This window comes from Syngnathus acus, chromosome 20, assembly GCF_901709675.1.
Source record: "Syngnathus acus chromosome 20, fSynAcu1.2, whole genome shotgun sequence".
Lineage (NCBI taxonomy): Eukaryota > Metazoa > Chordata > Actinopteri > Syngnathiformes > Syngnathidae > Syngnathus > Syngnathus acus.
Genome location: NC_051104.1, coordinates 4,781,303 through 4,796,185, shown reverse-complemented (window position 1 = coordinate 4,796,185; position 14,883 = coordinate 4,781,303). Strand labels below are relative to the sequence as shown.

Below are 14,883 nucleotides of genomic sequence, written 5' to 3'. Positions count from 1 at the left end.
GAATGTTGAATGTGGTCTGTCGACAGTGAGAAAGAGCAAAGGCCTGACGGTTCTGGCAACTGACAAGGGACATATATTATATTATATTATATTATATTATATTATATTATATTACACAAAAAGCATTTGATGCATATATACTATGTATGTGATTATTTTCATTTGACTCGTTTTCACAATATATTTCTTCCCAGCAATTTTCTCGACGCAAGAGTGTGTGTAGCGTTAAATTCACCTTATACATTCAGTGTAAAATATTACAGGAATAAAAGCATTATAGTTGGAACACTTTTGTATCCAAAGTAATTTTCTGTAAACGTCAGTGCAGTAATGCAACATTTGATATATTCAGCCACAGAATGAGATTAAAGTGCAAAAAATTTAAAAGAAATAATCTCGCTTCCTGCCTGAGAGCTGGATTTGTTGAGGTCTCCGTGCATCCTGTCCTTTCATCTACTCTACTGATAAAATCATCACGTCACTTGTCGCTTTGCTTGGTATATCTCGAAAGCAGCTCGACATTGCCGGTCTGTGATAAATAGCGAGGGACAGCATGGCTAGCGCGGCTTTTACAAGTTCAATGTCAGCGACACGGACCCTTATCACATGAATTTATTTGTACATAAATCTTTCCGTGAACTTGATTTGATCTCAAGGTGTAGCGACTCTGTGGGAATATTTCCTCTCTATTGCTTTTGTGGCAACCTTCAATCAGACAGGAAGCAGTTGGAGGTAGGTAGGACCATCTATTGTTTGGCTTTTGAATAATAAAAATACAATACAATAGCTTTAAGCTGCTTGGAAATGAGCAACTCGGCAAACAGAGACTAAGCAGGAAAAATCCTTCCTTGTTCATTCTGCCATTGGAATGTGAAAATGGTAAGCATGGGAGAGGAGATAGAAGAGGCTTTAAAGGAAAGAAGGAATCCGTGTTTGGAAAAATGTGGAGACAGTGTGTGACACAAAAGGTCCACCGTAGCACTCCAGCTAAACATGGAGGACAGAAAAGTTTCTTGTCAGATGCCCTTGAACAACAAATTGAAAGTCTCCTGAACCAACAGAGCTCATTTTCCCCTGCAAACTTTTATATAATAAAAGATTATTTTGACCAGTCGATATCAGATAGTCATGCTACATTTTTGTACTTTGCTACATAAGGACACAATTGTCGGTGAAGGCAGATAACACAACACAGGCAACTGAATTTTTTTTTAAATTAGGAACACAGTGGCCAGAGCATTTCTGGTCCAGCTGAGAAAATAACTCCAAGGAGCTTGAGCCAAAGGAAGTGAGAAAAGACAATAGAGGAAAGGGAGGTGGAGAGGAGGAGAGCTGTGTGGAAGTCAGAAGGGACAACTTTTGTAGGTGGTGATAGAAAAGTGAAAAAAAGAGATATAAAGGAAACAAAAAAAAAAGCTCTGGCCTGGATAGAAATGTTAAGCAGAATCAAGGTTTTGTATCAAAGTCAAACTGAGGAAAGCAAAAAATCAGACTGGATATAAGCAGATGGTCCACATTAGAACAAACCCGTTAGTTGCTTTCCCCACCAAACATGACATTCTCCCACATGAGGACGAGGTACAGACTGCTGATAGTCTAAAATGCATACCGTAAGCACGTCAATAGTTGCTTATGGTGCTCGGCGGCCAGTGAGATTGAGTGTGCGGGAAAAAGATGGACTAAGGAGGTAAGACAAGTGGAATGACTTATTCAACGGGGAACCGGACAGGACGAAACATGAAATTAGCACAAATAGATTATCTGTCGACTACAGGCAGGGCCTAAGAGCAAGCCAAGCACTGTGGAGGGAGAAAGTGAGGGAGGGGGGGGAGAAAAAAAAAAGCAGATTGACTTCTTCTTTGGTCCTCCCTTAAGGGAGAGCCATCACTCACTAAACTGCTGATGTGTACATCCAAGAGCACTCACATGCACTTAACTACAATTCAAATTGAGTGAGGACAGAAAAAATACAATGATTATCTGGAGCACCCTTGTTTATCACTGCTAGATAATCGCACTGTCCAAACGTAAAATGTATCCCATAGGTAGTTTTATGAAAACAAAAGAAAAGGCGAAAAGCCATTTTACCAAAAAGGTAACCTCTGAAGGGACAGGGCGGGAAATGCAGAGAAACAAAATGTCCTCTTCCCAGCAGGAAATGAAGTTTCTGCAAAAGCCTTTCATGATTATGAGAGGAAAGTTTTAGAGGGATGGCACAAACGCAAATAGGAAGCAACTTTTGCCCTTAAAGTCCTTGCAGACTTTGGTAATCTGAAGATGCAACAGCCCCTTTTGATTTAAATGTGCTCAAACATCCAATCTACAGTTATCAGTATCGGTTCTTTCATGGCTCCGTGATTGTTGTTTATCCCTGGAGTGGAGGCCCGCCAATGGAAAGGGTCTGCAACTTTGTGTATAATTCAAGACAGTCCCCTTAGAGACATGTTCTCTGCACAGAAGAAATAGAGCGAAACATGGGGCGGGGGGGAGGTACAGGGAGGGCGAAAAAGATCCTTTGGTGGGCTCTTCTGCTTTAATTACACTATATTGATCACAGGCAAGATGGCGGACGAGGGAGGGGGGCAGTTAGTGAAATTGCAATCCGTCGTTACTGTAAAGATGTCGACTTTGCAATTATGTTCCAGTCATACGGTAGATAATTAGAAAATCCTCGGAACCGTTTTCATTCTCCGTAGCGCCCCGTTTAGCATAGTCGATGCAATAAAAAATGACAAGGGTGTCAAATTCGTTTCGATCCCGGGCGGGTTTGCATTGTTCACATCCATCACATGCTTGGCTGGATTTGAAATTCTTTGCATTGATTTCTTTCAATCCAAGTACCTCAAGTAAGGGGCCAGTAATAAACCCCATGAGGAGGCTCATCATGCATGACACCCCGTGTCTTTCACTTCCTGTAGAGCGTTTGCAAAGTTGCATTTGCTTTTCTAGGTTGACCTACTTGGGGAAAGAGCTTACCATCCCGTCTTTGTTTTTCACACTCCTGCGGAAAGGCCAGAAAATCTAGGAGCTCTCTTACAGAATTTCTCCCCTCCGCACCGCTTCTCATTCCTGATCCGGGTCGGACGGCAAACGTGCCAGATTCGACCTCAGTGCCCCGGCAAAAATCGCTCCCGTCGAATCTCACGGAAGCGTATTCCGAGGGGTTAAGGAGCTTTCGTCTCGTATACGACGCTTGAAGAAAAGAGCTGAGCGGTGATTTGCCGCAAAAAGGAGAGTTGATTCTCCCAGTCTATAGTGTATCTCATTACGGCTGAACTGTGTGTTACCTTTGGTAAACACTTGCGTAGGTTTCAAACATCACTCACACGGCGGGGAGTCCGGTTAGTGACCACGGCTTGATGACGGTGCACAGCCATTGCTCAACCCTACAGCCCCGTAGTGATGCTTAGGTTTGCTCGGATTAATTCTATAAATAAGCCGCATGTATGGCAGACCGATTTTAATGACCATTAAAGAAAAAAAAAGCAGGATAGGCTAACAAAACTCTGACACGCTCGGATTGTTGTGATGTTTTTAAGCTACGCTGCACGTTTTGTACGCCAAGCCTTCCGAGTGTGAAGAGCCTATCAAGCGTGATTAAATCTTTATTCCTACACTGCTTCAGCCACACTCACATCTGTCAAATTAAAAAAACACAAAGTGTAAAACACAGACACTTGTGGGGAACTCAGAAGAATCCAGTTCTTACCTGCCCTGGACTTTGATGTCCGAAATGGCGTAGAAGTATCTGGACAGGTTGTTCTCGTCCACCATCGTAGCTCCAGTTGCAGGTCGGAGCAGTCGGATTCTCAGGTCTGTGATGGTGAAAAAGTCTCTCAAGTTCTTGGTGGTGTCCAGTTGGCCGTAAAGCGAAGCCATGTTGTGGAGTCGAGGCCCGGCGAACAGAGCAAAGCGGTCCTTGATCTCAAAGCGAACGGTTTTATCGTATTTCCACACGTAACCTCGAGAGTAGTCCTCGGTGCAGATGATGTCCAGCAGGGTATTCTGGGTCAGATCCTGCACCGTCTTGGGCTCCATGGTGAAGGCATCCAGGCAATCCGTGGCATAAAACTGATACGGCTGCCAGGTACGTCCGTAGTCCAGTGACTTTTCCAGTACCATTTGTTCTGGTCGGCCCGATTCAAACGTGAGGACGATATCATCGGTCAGCTCGATGGTCTTGTTCCACGACAGCGTGATGTTAACCAGGAGGGCCTTTGGATACCTTTTCCAGGATGTCGACTGCCAGAACGTCGTAGGGTTGCGGCCCTCGATGTCAAACATGAGTTCCGGAGGATGGGCGAGTTCCTCGGTGCTGGCGTCACATTCATTATTACACATGTAAGGGTTTTCCTATAAACAGAAGAACCACAGAAGATCACATGTTAAGGGGAAAATAAACGAGTTCAGTCGACCCAGTTTATGTGCAGAAGTGATTCTGATGTATTAAACATGACAGGGTCAGACCTTACATGTAAGGCGGCCAAAGGTCGAGGAACTTAGAAACAACTAAGTTGGGTTAATAAGCTTTGCAAGTTTTTCCTCGTCCTCCATGGCAAGGTGACAATGAAACAGCAATCTCCCAGGTCTTCTAACTGTTGGAGGGCTTCATTAATATCCTGCCTCGACCATCCCCTACAGGCATTTTCTGGGAAGTCTTGGCTGTGAGGTGGTAGAAAGGCTGGATGGTGGTTGTATAATTCCACCCAGGTTTCTTAACACAATCTCACGGTGGTGTGTTAAGGTGTGACATTAACTGCAGCATCTGGTACCCCGTGTGTCTTTGGGCTTCTGCTAAATTGAAAATGCAATCTGTTGAGAGCTAATATGTTCAGATCCAAGACTACATGCATGAGGAAAATCAAATAGTCCCTTAAGGTAACTAAAAAAATTAAACAAATCCAAGTAAAGTCCATAGGGTTATTTGAGTTAAGGCCCTGAGGCACGGTAAAAGACGGGACAGTATGTCAGTACCTCGTAAAGCCGTTGCAGTAAAATATCCACTTGGCAATCGTACAAATGGCTAGCTAGCAAATATTTGAAGCTAATAGGGAGTCAAACACCAATTAAACAACGCTTGTTTTGGGTGTGTACAGGTGTTCCTAATATTATGGCACTCGAGTATATTCACCCACTGTTGTCACTAGATAGCGTATGTCCAAACATAATCGATCCCCGTGCCCCGAGGAGCTGAAAATGTGCTGCGTGTTAAACTTGGCAACCTTGGCCAGTGGTCCAGCACCCACAGGTTAAATATATTTTATCACCGCCTCCGCCGCTACTTGTCTCCCACGCTTGGAAATACAGCCTTTATGTAGATCAATAACCTCGACCCGCAGAAGCGGAAAGAGATAAAATGCTGAGTGTATGGTCTTATGAAAATCAATAGCAGACATCTGTGTTTTACTGGAGGGGAACATGTGAGGGCTCTGTTAAGCAATTAACGCTTTGGCACATGCAGAAATAATTGACCGCACCCTAAACGCAGCGTAGCTGTAATTACTAAAGATGTTTGTACAAGTCCCACCGGGGTGTTGTGTGGTCAGGATGGGGAGGGGGGAGTAGAAAACCAATCCCGAACTGAGGTTGCCGGAGCACTTAATTGCTGTTGATGTCATCATAACACACCGGTTTGATCAGATTAGAATAGAGATTGTGTGTGTGTGTGTTGTTGGCAGGATACTGCTCTGAATTCCTGTCGCATTGTCCCCATTACTGTCAAACTGTTAACCCAATTTAACAGGCAACGAGAAGGATAAAAATCAACAATGTCGTAAACAGCGGCTCATGAATTTGATTGCAGACTCCATTGAGTCGCACTTCACAGAGGCAGAGCTGTTTGGAGTGTTCATGCGCTGGAAAGGGAGATTAACTCCTGCTCTTTATGTGAGGAGCTTTTAGACACATTATAAAGCACTAGTCTAAATTAATTTTAATCTCAGAGTTTTATAGCTCGAGATAAATTGCACGTTTGATTTGGGGGTTTTGACGAGAGATCAATTCGTCCTTATCTTGAATATATGAAAGACTGTTGTGCTTTGAGATACAAATTTAATCCACACTCTCAATTCAAACCAGTTTTAAACCTGTGGCGCTGACAACCTTGGCCTGTCTACATTGCAGCCATTGATGGAGGATGGGACTTGAGGGAATATAAATTTACTGCCTGCTGATAAGACATCAAGATGGATGGGCTCCCACCAATCAAATCAATCTGTATGTGTGACAGATGTGTCAGACGTATAGCCCAGACAGCAAATTGAGCCCAGCCTGTAGCATCTATTCTTCTTCTCTTCCTTTGTGTCCCTCCTCATCTCTGTTTCATCTTAAAAAACACAGTCATCATAATATAATGTGTGTTTTTCTGTATTTAAAATCATCTGTTGCTTATTAAAAGGTCAGAATCATTTGAGGTGGGGTTAAAATTGCCCTTTTTTCCACATTAATAGAAAGTAAAAGTTGTCTGATATTCTTACGTCGACATACACCCAGGATAAGAAATTACAGCACACTTAATATCCACTTTCTAGCATTCTAGTTGAAATCGAAGGTCAAAAATGACCCAATGATGTTTCCAGCATGAAAATGATAATTGCCTTTATCCTGGCAAAGATTCAGCTTATTGCTTATTTATTTACGTATTTATTTATCATTACTTGTTATCCTTTTAATGTGAAGCAAAAATCTTCTTTACGATATTCCCGTCACGCTAGTGGAGTCTTTTGTTCCTTAATAATTTCTTCATAGCAAGCCGGGGGGCTTTTTTTTTAAAGCTGTGCCATCTTGTTTTCCAAATTCTCTCTCTTCCCATCCATGCCTTGAGTGGATCAGCCATCACCACCAACCCCCCCTTCTTCGTTCCCTCTCCCATGGTGATAGGTGGTACAGACAGAAAGAGGGGCTTAACCTGGACGTGGAATGAATATTGGATGCCAGTGTGACAGATTACAGTGGTAATAGACACCTGGGCCAAATCCTCATGAGGATTACAATCATATTTTCAAATGGTTCAGGGTCGGCCAGAGGTCGCCCAGACTGCACGGTGGTCAACAAGGTGATAACGGACCACACACTGTGTATTCGCACCAACTTGCTAGTATTTATCTTTCAAATACTTTCATGTCTCCTGGCAGACCTGCAACTGGGATGTTTAATCTTTTAAACGGCTTGAATTGTTTTCCAAAACACAGACCAAAAAAAACAGTTGGGTGGCTTCAACCCTTTTTGTTTTGTGGCCTCAGTGGGAAAGATCCAAGATGGCTGCTCTGGTTAACTACCGTCACATAAACGAAGGGGAGCTTATGAGGCAGGACCATGCGTCAATTTTGGAGATTCACGAAGCTTAAAAACAATAGTGGAGTGAGCCTTCAGCACCTCGTCTTCGCGTTAAGAGGATATAAAATACATTTTACATTCCATTATCTTTTATGTGCCGTGTCACTATCATATGCTTTGAAGGACAAGATGATGGTCCCGTGCTGGAGAGTAGTCACATCGCTAACATGAAGAGTTCATGGCTTGTGCGGCTCGGCACAAGTTGTAAGAACAGTAAACTCTTGAGAGGTTTGACCTCAACCCCATTAAACCACTTGAACTTTGGCATAAATGAACAAAAATGATGTCAGACAGAGAAAATCTTCTCAACAACAAGAGTCGGGACACATTGATTTTCATTTTCTAATGGGCAGCTTTTCCAAGATGCGTGTGAAAAAGACAGAATGTCGGAATTAAAATGATACAATACATCATAAAGTAAGGAGAGGTAATCAATGAGTCTGTCATCATGTTCACTTCATATTGCGAAGTGAATCAATGCAACGTTTTATTCCGAATCAGGAGAGAATAACGATGCATGCAATCCCATCGTCATTATTCGGATTTCCCTTTTTTTTTTTACTTCCACAGTAACCCTCAAGTCATATTTATTTAATTGTTTTAAAAATCAATATTGTGGTTAGGCCTAGCATTGCCTCTGTGGATCTTTAAGTGTGCGGAGAATAGTTGTGATTCAGCTCCAGGCTCCTCTGTCAGATCATTGAAGGTCTATTTAGTCATTCTAAAGGGAGACTTTCTTCTTCTTGTCTTTATTTCTCTCACTGTGTCTCTTTCTCTGCGAGCCTTCCATTCATCACCCCCCACCTTTGAATCGGAGATGATTGACAGACGACTCTGGGGGAAAAGGAGCTCGGGCCTTTTACTTTCTCTGAGCTTCGAAGATCACGACACTCGGACACACTGACTGACTGGCAAAGTGTCCTAGCGCACACTCGGGCAGACACACAGTTTAAAGGCAAGACAGGGTTTAAAAAAAAAGACAAGAAAAATAAATGAAGGGGGGAAAAAAGCAGTATACTGATTAATTACAAGTGCATCCACTTGCATTCCCAACAATGACTCCAATCATCCACTGCAATTATAATTGACAATTCTCAAAAGGGACTCAAGGGTGCTCTACCAGTTGATTGTGACTGAGCGCCTGATGATTAGAACGATGCCATAAAGATGAGAGGGAGCCAGTGGCGTTTGGAACCGAAAAACAAGTTTCACAAGGGGGAGGGGGGGAGTAGACTAATCAACTCCACTCTGCTGAAATTAAAGATACATTAAGCACTGTGTTAGTGGTGAATTAAACTAAGAGATACAAATTAATGAGTCAACACAGAGCAGCGTGATTGCGTGTGCATGACGAGGGGTTGCCTGTTTGTAGAATTCCATGTGTACGTTTCTGGTGCCAAACGCAGCAGAAGCACACTGGTTTTAGGCTGCAATCTTCTTTAATGAGGGATTAGATGCAGTGGTTGATCTTGTGATGGCTGCATACACTTGCGCTCATTAGGTAGTCAGAATGGGTTTAAAATAGCAGAAATAAAGGAATAGTCCATCTGCGAATAAACACACTTGAGGGGGGGGTGTTTCAGTGCTTAAGTGCTGTGTGTGTTTTTTTAAAATGTGATGGGTTTCGAAATGATGCAGGCTATGTCAAACTAAACATAAATGAGAATTAGACTTTCATTTTTAAACAACCACAGAGCTTAAGCATTCTTGTTGTAGTGCGATAACCATTTGTACACAAATGGTGCAGCAACACATGTAGACAGTACTCAAGTCATGTATTCTTTGTCCGATGCAAAGAACATTATTACACTCATTAATGTCATTGCTGTCTATTTTGTAAAGTAAAATATGAAGTGCTATTTTTCCTAATTAACATACACTTCACAATATTGATTTTTCTGGAACAGATAAGTGGCATTTCAATGGGCAAAGAAGATTTGAGATATGTTAAGGAACAAAGATGAACTCGTAGCTCAATGCACCACTGCGTTTGGATATTTAGCAAACAAACAGAACGAGAGCCATTTACAAACTTGTCGTTTGGCTGCAAGTGAATGCATCATGCAAATAGATTCGTTTTATCCTTGCTTGCACATCTTGCTGACAGCTGCACAACGGAAAGCAATCTTGTCACACTCAGGGGAGGTGAATTTCGGGTGAGGGTACCTTTCCATTTATAATAACTGCCTTCCTTTTTTTTTTTCTGTAATCTTGCATGCAGTATTCTCACACAATTGTTTTTTTTTTCCCGGAGTGGCTCAAAACAATAAAAATATTCAACGGCACGATGAAACTCGGTTCAACGCTGATTTCAACACCATTTTCTGTTCCTCTCTATGTGTGATTTTTTCTCCTCCCCATCTGCACCCACTCTACCTTTATCTATTTTCTCCAAGAGTTGATTTCATCTGACGCGACTGAGTTGAGGCAGCCATGGGCGGAGGTGCTACAAATGCTCTGTCACCGCTCTAAACATGGCAGCAAGCGAACGCCTTGACAGCTCTCGGGTGCAGCGCCGGGGAAATCGGCAAAGATGCAGTGCATCACTGTAGCCGATATGACTCCAGCCTTTATATCTCGTTTCATCGACACAGAAAAACTGCGATACCTCCACTCGATTCCGATGACTTACTTTATTTAGGGACTGGTGAGGGAAAAGTTACTAGCCTGGCAGTGGAAATATCCCAGATTGAAATGATGCATTGAATAAGTAAACAGTTTACTGTAAATGAGGTTTTTATTAGCGTTTATCACTGTGGAGCATCGAGCTACTATATTACTTCTGACTCGACACTATTGACACAAATGAGAACGAGATGTAATTTGGCCTTTCACATCGATCTAATCACCGCAGTATTATAAGACATCACTGCTTGGATTGGAGAAATGTGTGAGAATACGACGAAATTTCCAGGCATAAAACAAGATCCGACCAATCTCAAACCACATCTGTGAGTAAAAAAGCAAAGTGTGGGGAGTCTTTCTCTTAAATACACAGGTATTAGGGTACACAGCAACTACAGGGGTTTTTGCAAAAATATTAAGGTGTAAAAATCATCTTCAAACTAAAAGGTCATTGGTCCAAATCAAGACAAACCGCATTGTCAAATTTCATATTCACAATCCAATAAAAGAGTAAAACTATTTGGCAACTTTGACTTAAAAAGTTGAAATTTATAAAACACCTCCTTCCCCAAATATTGAGTCTAGCAAATGAAGATTATTGAAACACTTAATTGGTAGTCTAAACCGGCTATGTGGACGTTTATTGATAAACCGCAGACAATGTTGGCTTGTAGTATTATGCAAATCCACCAAATAATGACCAGCCTCTGGGGGCTCTGGGGTACGCACACTCCGTGCAAGCAGTCTTGTTTCGCTGGCTCTGCTCAGTGAGGGCATCTGCCTGCACCAACCCTTGGAGAGCATCTGTTGGCAGTGAGATGGAACAGCGTTGCCAAACCTTCACCCTCGTTTGACTTGATATTGGGAGGATGGCGTCTGAACTGATGCACTTTTTGAATAGCAGGATCGTGCGCAGGGATTATATTTGCAATCAATGATGAGAACAAATCAATGGATGTCATCAATATTTTTTGCATTATGAAAAATAAAAAATAAATAGAGGCAAGCTCCCAAGGTGCATAATTGTCATGGGAGTTCATGGTTGGCTGTGAATGTGGAAGCTGGTTAGCATGCGCTGTTAGCTAGCTTTGATTTTCTGTCAAAACCGAGGAAACGTTACAACTCAGTGAAGCGCAAATTGCATGTGTGTAAGTCACGAGCGGCGATATTGCACAGTGTCCCCATGCATGATTTAAAATTCCTTTGCACGAATGTCTCAACAAAAACCAACCACTTCACTAATTATAGTTTATCTTCAATCAAACTTAAATTCTCAAAACTTGCTCCACGCATGGTTGCTTACCCTTAGGGTGTTTTTTTTTTTTTTTTTTTTTCGTAGACAAAGAAACACAAAGAACATTATGAGAAAATCCACTTGCTAATTTGAGAAGTAAACTAAAGAGTATACACGACTGACTTGATGACAGCTGTCAGTGTGACAAGAGCTATTATCAGGTGGGATTTAAATTGTTATGCTGGAGGCAACCAGGCGGTGTCCAGGAGGGATTTGAAAAGACAACGTTTGTGAAGAAACTAGGGAGGCTTTCAGGTACTGTCACTCAAACTTAGATTGCTTTTCCTGCAGGCCCGTGTTGAATATTCATATCTAGTAACTCATAATGACACGGCAAAAGTAAAAGAACTAACATTGTGCCACAAGCAATTATACAACAAATGCAAGCGCTGGCGCATGGAACAGTATGTTGGATTGTTTTTTTCTTTTTTTCTAGAATCTCTTGAAGAAATGATGCAGCGGTGTGATTAAAGTATGATGTCACTCAATGGTGAGCAGGGTTGTGGAGTAATGTCATTAGGATTTAGTAAAAATGTGGAATAAAATGAAATAAGATAGTAATAAAATAAATAAATATATAAATAAAATGATATAAAATAAATAATGAAATATTTATAAATTAAATTACATAAATATATAACAAATAAAACCTACAAAAATTCTCAACTCTTGTGTGCTCAAAGAGCATCCTAACAAGACTAAAACAAATATTACAGGTAAGCAGTTAGCCCGTATGGCAGCCCCCGCCTACACTTCCCAGCGGGCACTGCCCTCTTGTCACAAACCCGTTTGCTGACTTCAGCCAATATAACGCTGGCACAAGTCTGCAAAAAGGTGTTCACCAGTCAGCACTAACAGTCTCCCACCTTGGCTTCAGAACCTTGTCTCCCTTTACATACAATGCACTAATCTCCATAAACACGCTCAATTAAAAGCTTCTTTCCCTAAATCTCGACGGCACTATAATATATACACAAAGTAGTTGGATTAAAGTACTTACACTAACAAACAACAATATAGAGCACCCTGATACATGCTATTAGCTCTAATCATCAAGCAAATGTGTCCTTCATTACCCCGCTCGCTTTAGCAACGTTACAAATTCCAGCCCTTGCGGGATTTCACTTTTCTGCCTCACTGTCAAGTGCTTTGCAATTGATAATCTATTTCAAATAGCTTCTCACACTGAGCATGTAAAGAATTTAAAGTCAACACGGCGCTCTGTAGGAATTGTTACTTTAGAAATGGAGCAGCCCTACGGCTTCCAACAAAGATGATTCAGAGTGGAAATCCAGTATGCTGGCACGGTGAGCGGCTTACTCTGTGTTCTTATCTCTTGGCAAGAGCAATGCTGAGGCGCTCGCTGCCACATGGCACCCAGATACGTGGTGAAGCGCAGTCACACGCCGGCTTTTGTGAGTCACCGCGCACCACTGTGGATTTCCGAAATACAAAAAAAAAACACGCAAAGAATCAAAAAGGTCATTCAAATTCCCCAAATAGCAAAAATAATAAAACCGCTCGGACTACGTCACTTAATTACATCACCACCAGGCTTTACGTTTCGCTTGAGCTCGCCGTGGTACGGTTTGGAACAGTAAATCCTCATCTGGCTCGTGGTTACGCCGTTGGATGTGTTGGCAACGCGTAAATAGTGGGACATCATAGCGGCGCGACACAGTCTAACCTGCCAATAAATTCAATAAAGGCAAGCAGCCTGTCACAGTAAATAAAGAACAACAATGGAGGCTATCCAGTTCGTGTGCTCTTCTTGGCATACCATATTTGAAAAAGGTGCATTATGGGGTATTTCCTTTTTCCATTGCTGATGTAACATGAAGAGCGTAATTCGTTGTCATCCAGTCATTTGGTTCCTTATAATCGAATCCCATAAATAATCAGTGTCATCAAACAGATAAATAGTCACACCTCTAGTGTTGCTAAAAGGAACCATTAGGTTATTAATGACCGTTCAAATGATACATTTGTATTGTTACGGTCTAAGGGCATGTTATATAAATTAATACGAGCCTCTTCAAAACAGTCAAAACGAGGCAACGTGGCAAGGCGGAATGGGTTACAAACTAAATTGCATTCCGAAGGGAGAATTTAGCTATGTTACAGAAGCTAATTAGGGTTAGTAATTTATTCAACTGAGGCAAATATAAGTTGGTAGAACAACATGGCGAATCGAGATCTGCAAGTTGTAAATGAGACGAATAATGCTGAAGGTGATTGATGTTAAATTTCAAACACGCAAGAAATCCTAATGAAGCGTGTAATCGACGACTGATCTATAATCAGCAGCTATTTAGTCCTTCATATTTCTCCAAGCAAGTCAGTTTGATGGCAAGGCAGGATGCCAACTAATAACACAAGTGCACAGAAGCACTTGATGCGATCCGAGGGAATCCAGGCGGAGGGTGAGAGAGACTCATCTCAAACGCCAACGCTATCTGCCACAATGGCTGCCTCTCGCTGTATGCGGCATGTGTTTACAGACCGAAGGACGCTGAATAAGCATTGAAAGAGAACGGTGAGACAACAATACGAGTCCCAGAGTAACAGCTAATACTTGGCTCTCACTAAATCATTTCATTTCCAGCGTCTGATGTGCAGACAGGATGTAAAAATGCATTTCCACGCCAAGCCTCTCAAGTGCAAACATAATGAAAAGATTAGCGCTTGTCAAATCAGGCTTCTGAGACAAGTGCATGACACCTTATATTTTTTCAGAATTAAAGGGGAGTCCATTTTGGTCCTGCCTTCACCCGGAAGCTACCGTATTTTCCGGACTATAAGGCGCACCTAAAAACCTAAAATTTTCTCAAAAGCTGACAGTGCGCCTTATAGTCCGGTGCGCCTTATATATGGACCAAATTCCTAAATTTAAACTGGCCCGAAGCATTGTGTCATGAAATCAATCATAAGTGGCCCGCTGAAGACTATGAATCATGAATCAAAAAGACTATGGATCATTATTTTGTGATTATAAAGTCATTTGTTGCGTCTGAAGTTGAAATAAAAAAGATAAAATGGAGAATGATTTGATTTGGATTAAAAATCTGACATGATGCATTAATGGTGCGCCTTATAGTCCGGTGTGCCTTACATAAGGACAAAGTTTTAAAATGGGCCATTCATTGAAAGTGCGCCTTATAGTCCGGTGCGCCTTATAGTCAGGAAAATACGGTACATTCCTGCAGATACTGCAAGCTCCGCCACAATTTACCAAACTGCTGTCTCTGTCTTAAATGGGGTTAATAGAATGCTAACAATCAGAATAGCCTTGACAGCACTTGGCTACCTCCCTTCTGGTTAAATTCAGCTTCTCTCATCCCTTAAAAAGAAAGTGGAACTCTCACCTCGGTTCAATCAGGAAGATTGCTTATTAAGGAAAGGCTCTGGGGTACGTCACTAAATTGGGGGGGGGCTTGGTCTCACTAGTGCGATAACTACAGATTTATGTCAGAATTAGGTGTAAATAGCTGCACTGGCTATTCCCCTTCTTTAATTAAGCAAGCACATTTTCCAGGCTTCAGCGTGTTCCCCTCGCACGGCATATGCTTGCTTGCTTAAATAGGGAGCGAGCCATGTGGAGGGGGAAAAGAAGAACCACTCGAGTGCAT

General features: G+C 42.0%; 1 protein-coding gene across 2 annotated transcripts in view; it reads right to left on the bottom strand.

Annotated features, from left to right (window-relative positions):
* Positions 1-14,883, bottom strand: part of ntng1a (netrin g1a) — a 92,717-nt gene that overhangs the window by 18,098 nt on the left and 59,736 nt on the right. For both annotated transcript variants that reach the window (XM_037279352.1, XM_037279351.1), the window contains one exon: positions 3,710-4,353. In XM_037279352.1, the coding sequence (XP_037135247.1) occupies positions 3,710-4,353 (644 nt within the window). The remainder of the gene's footprint in view (positions 1-3,709; positions 4,354-14,883) is intronic.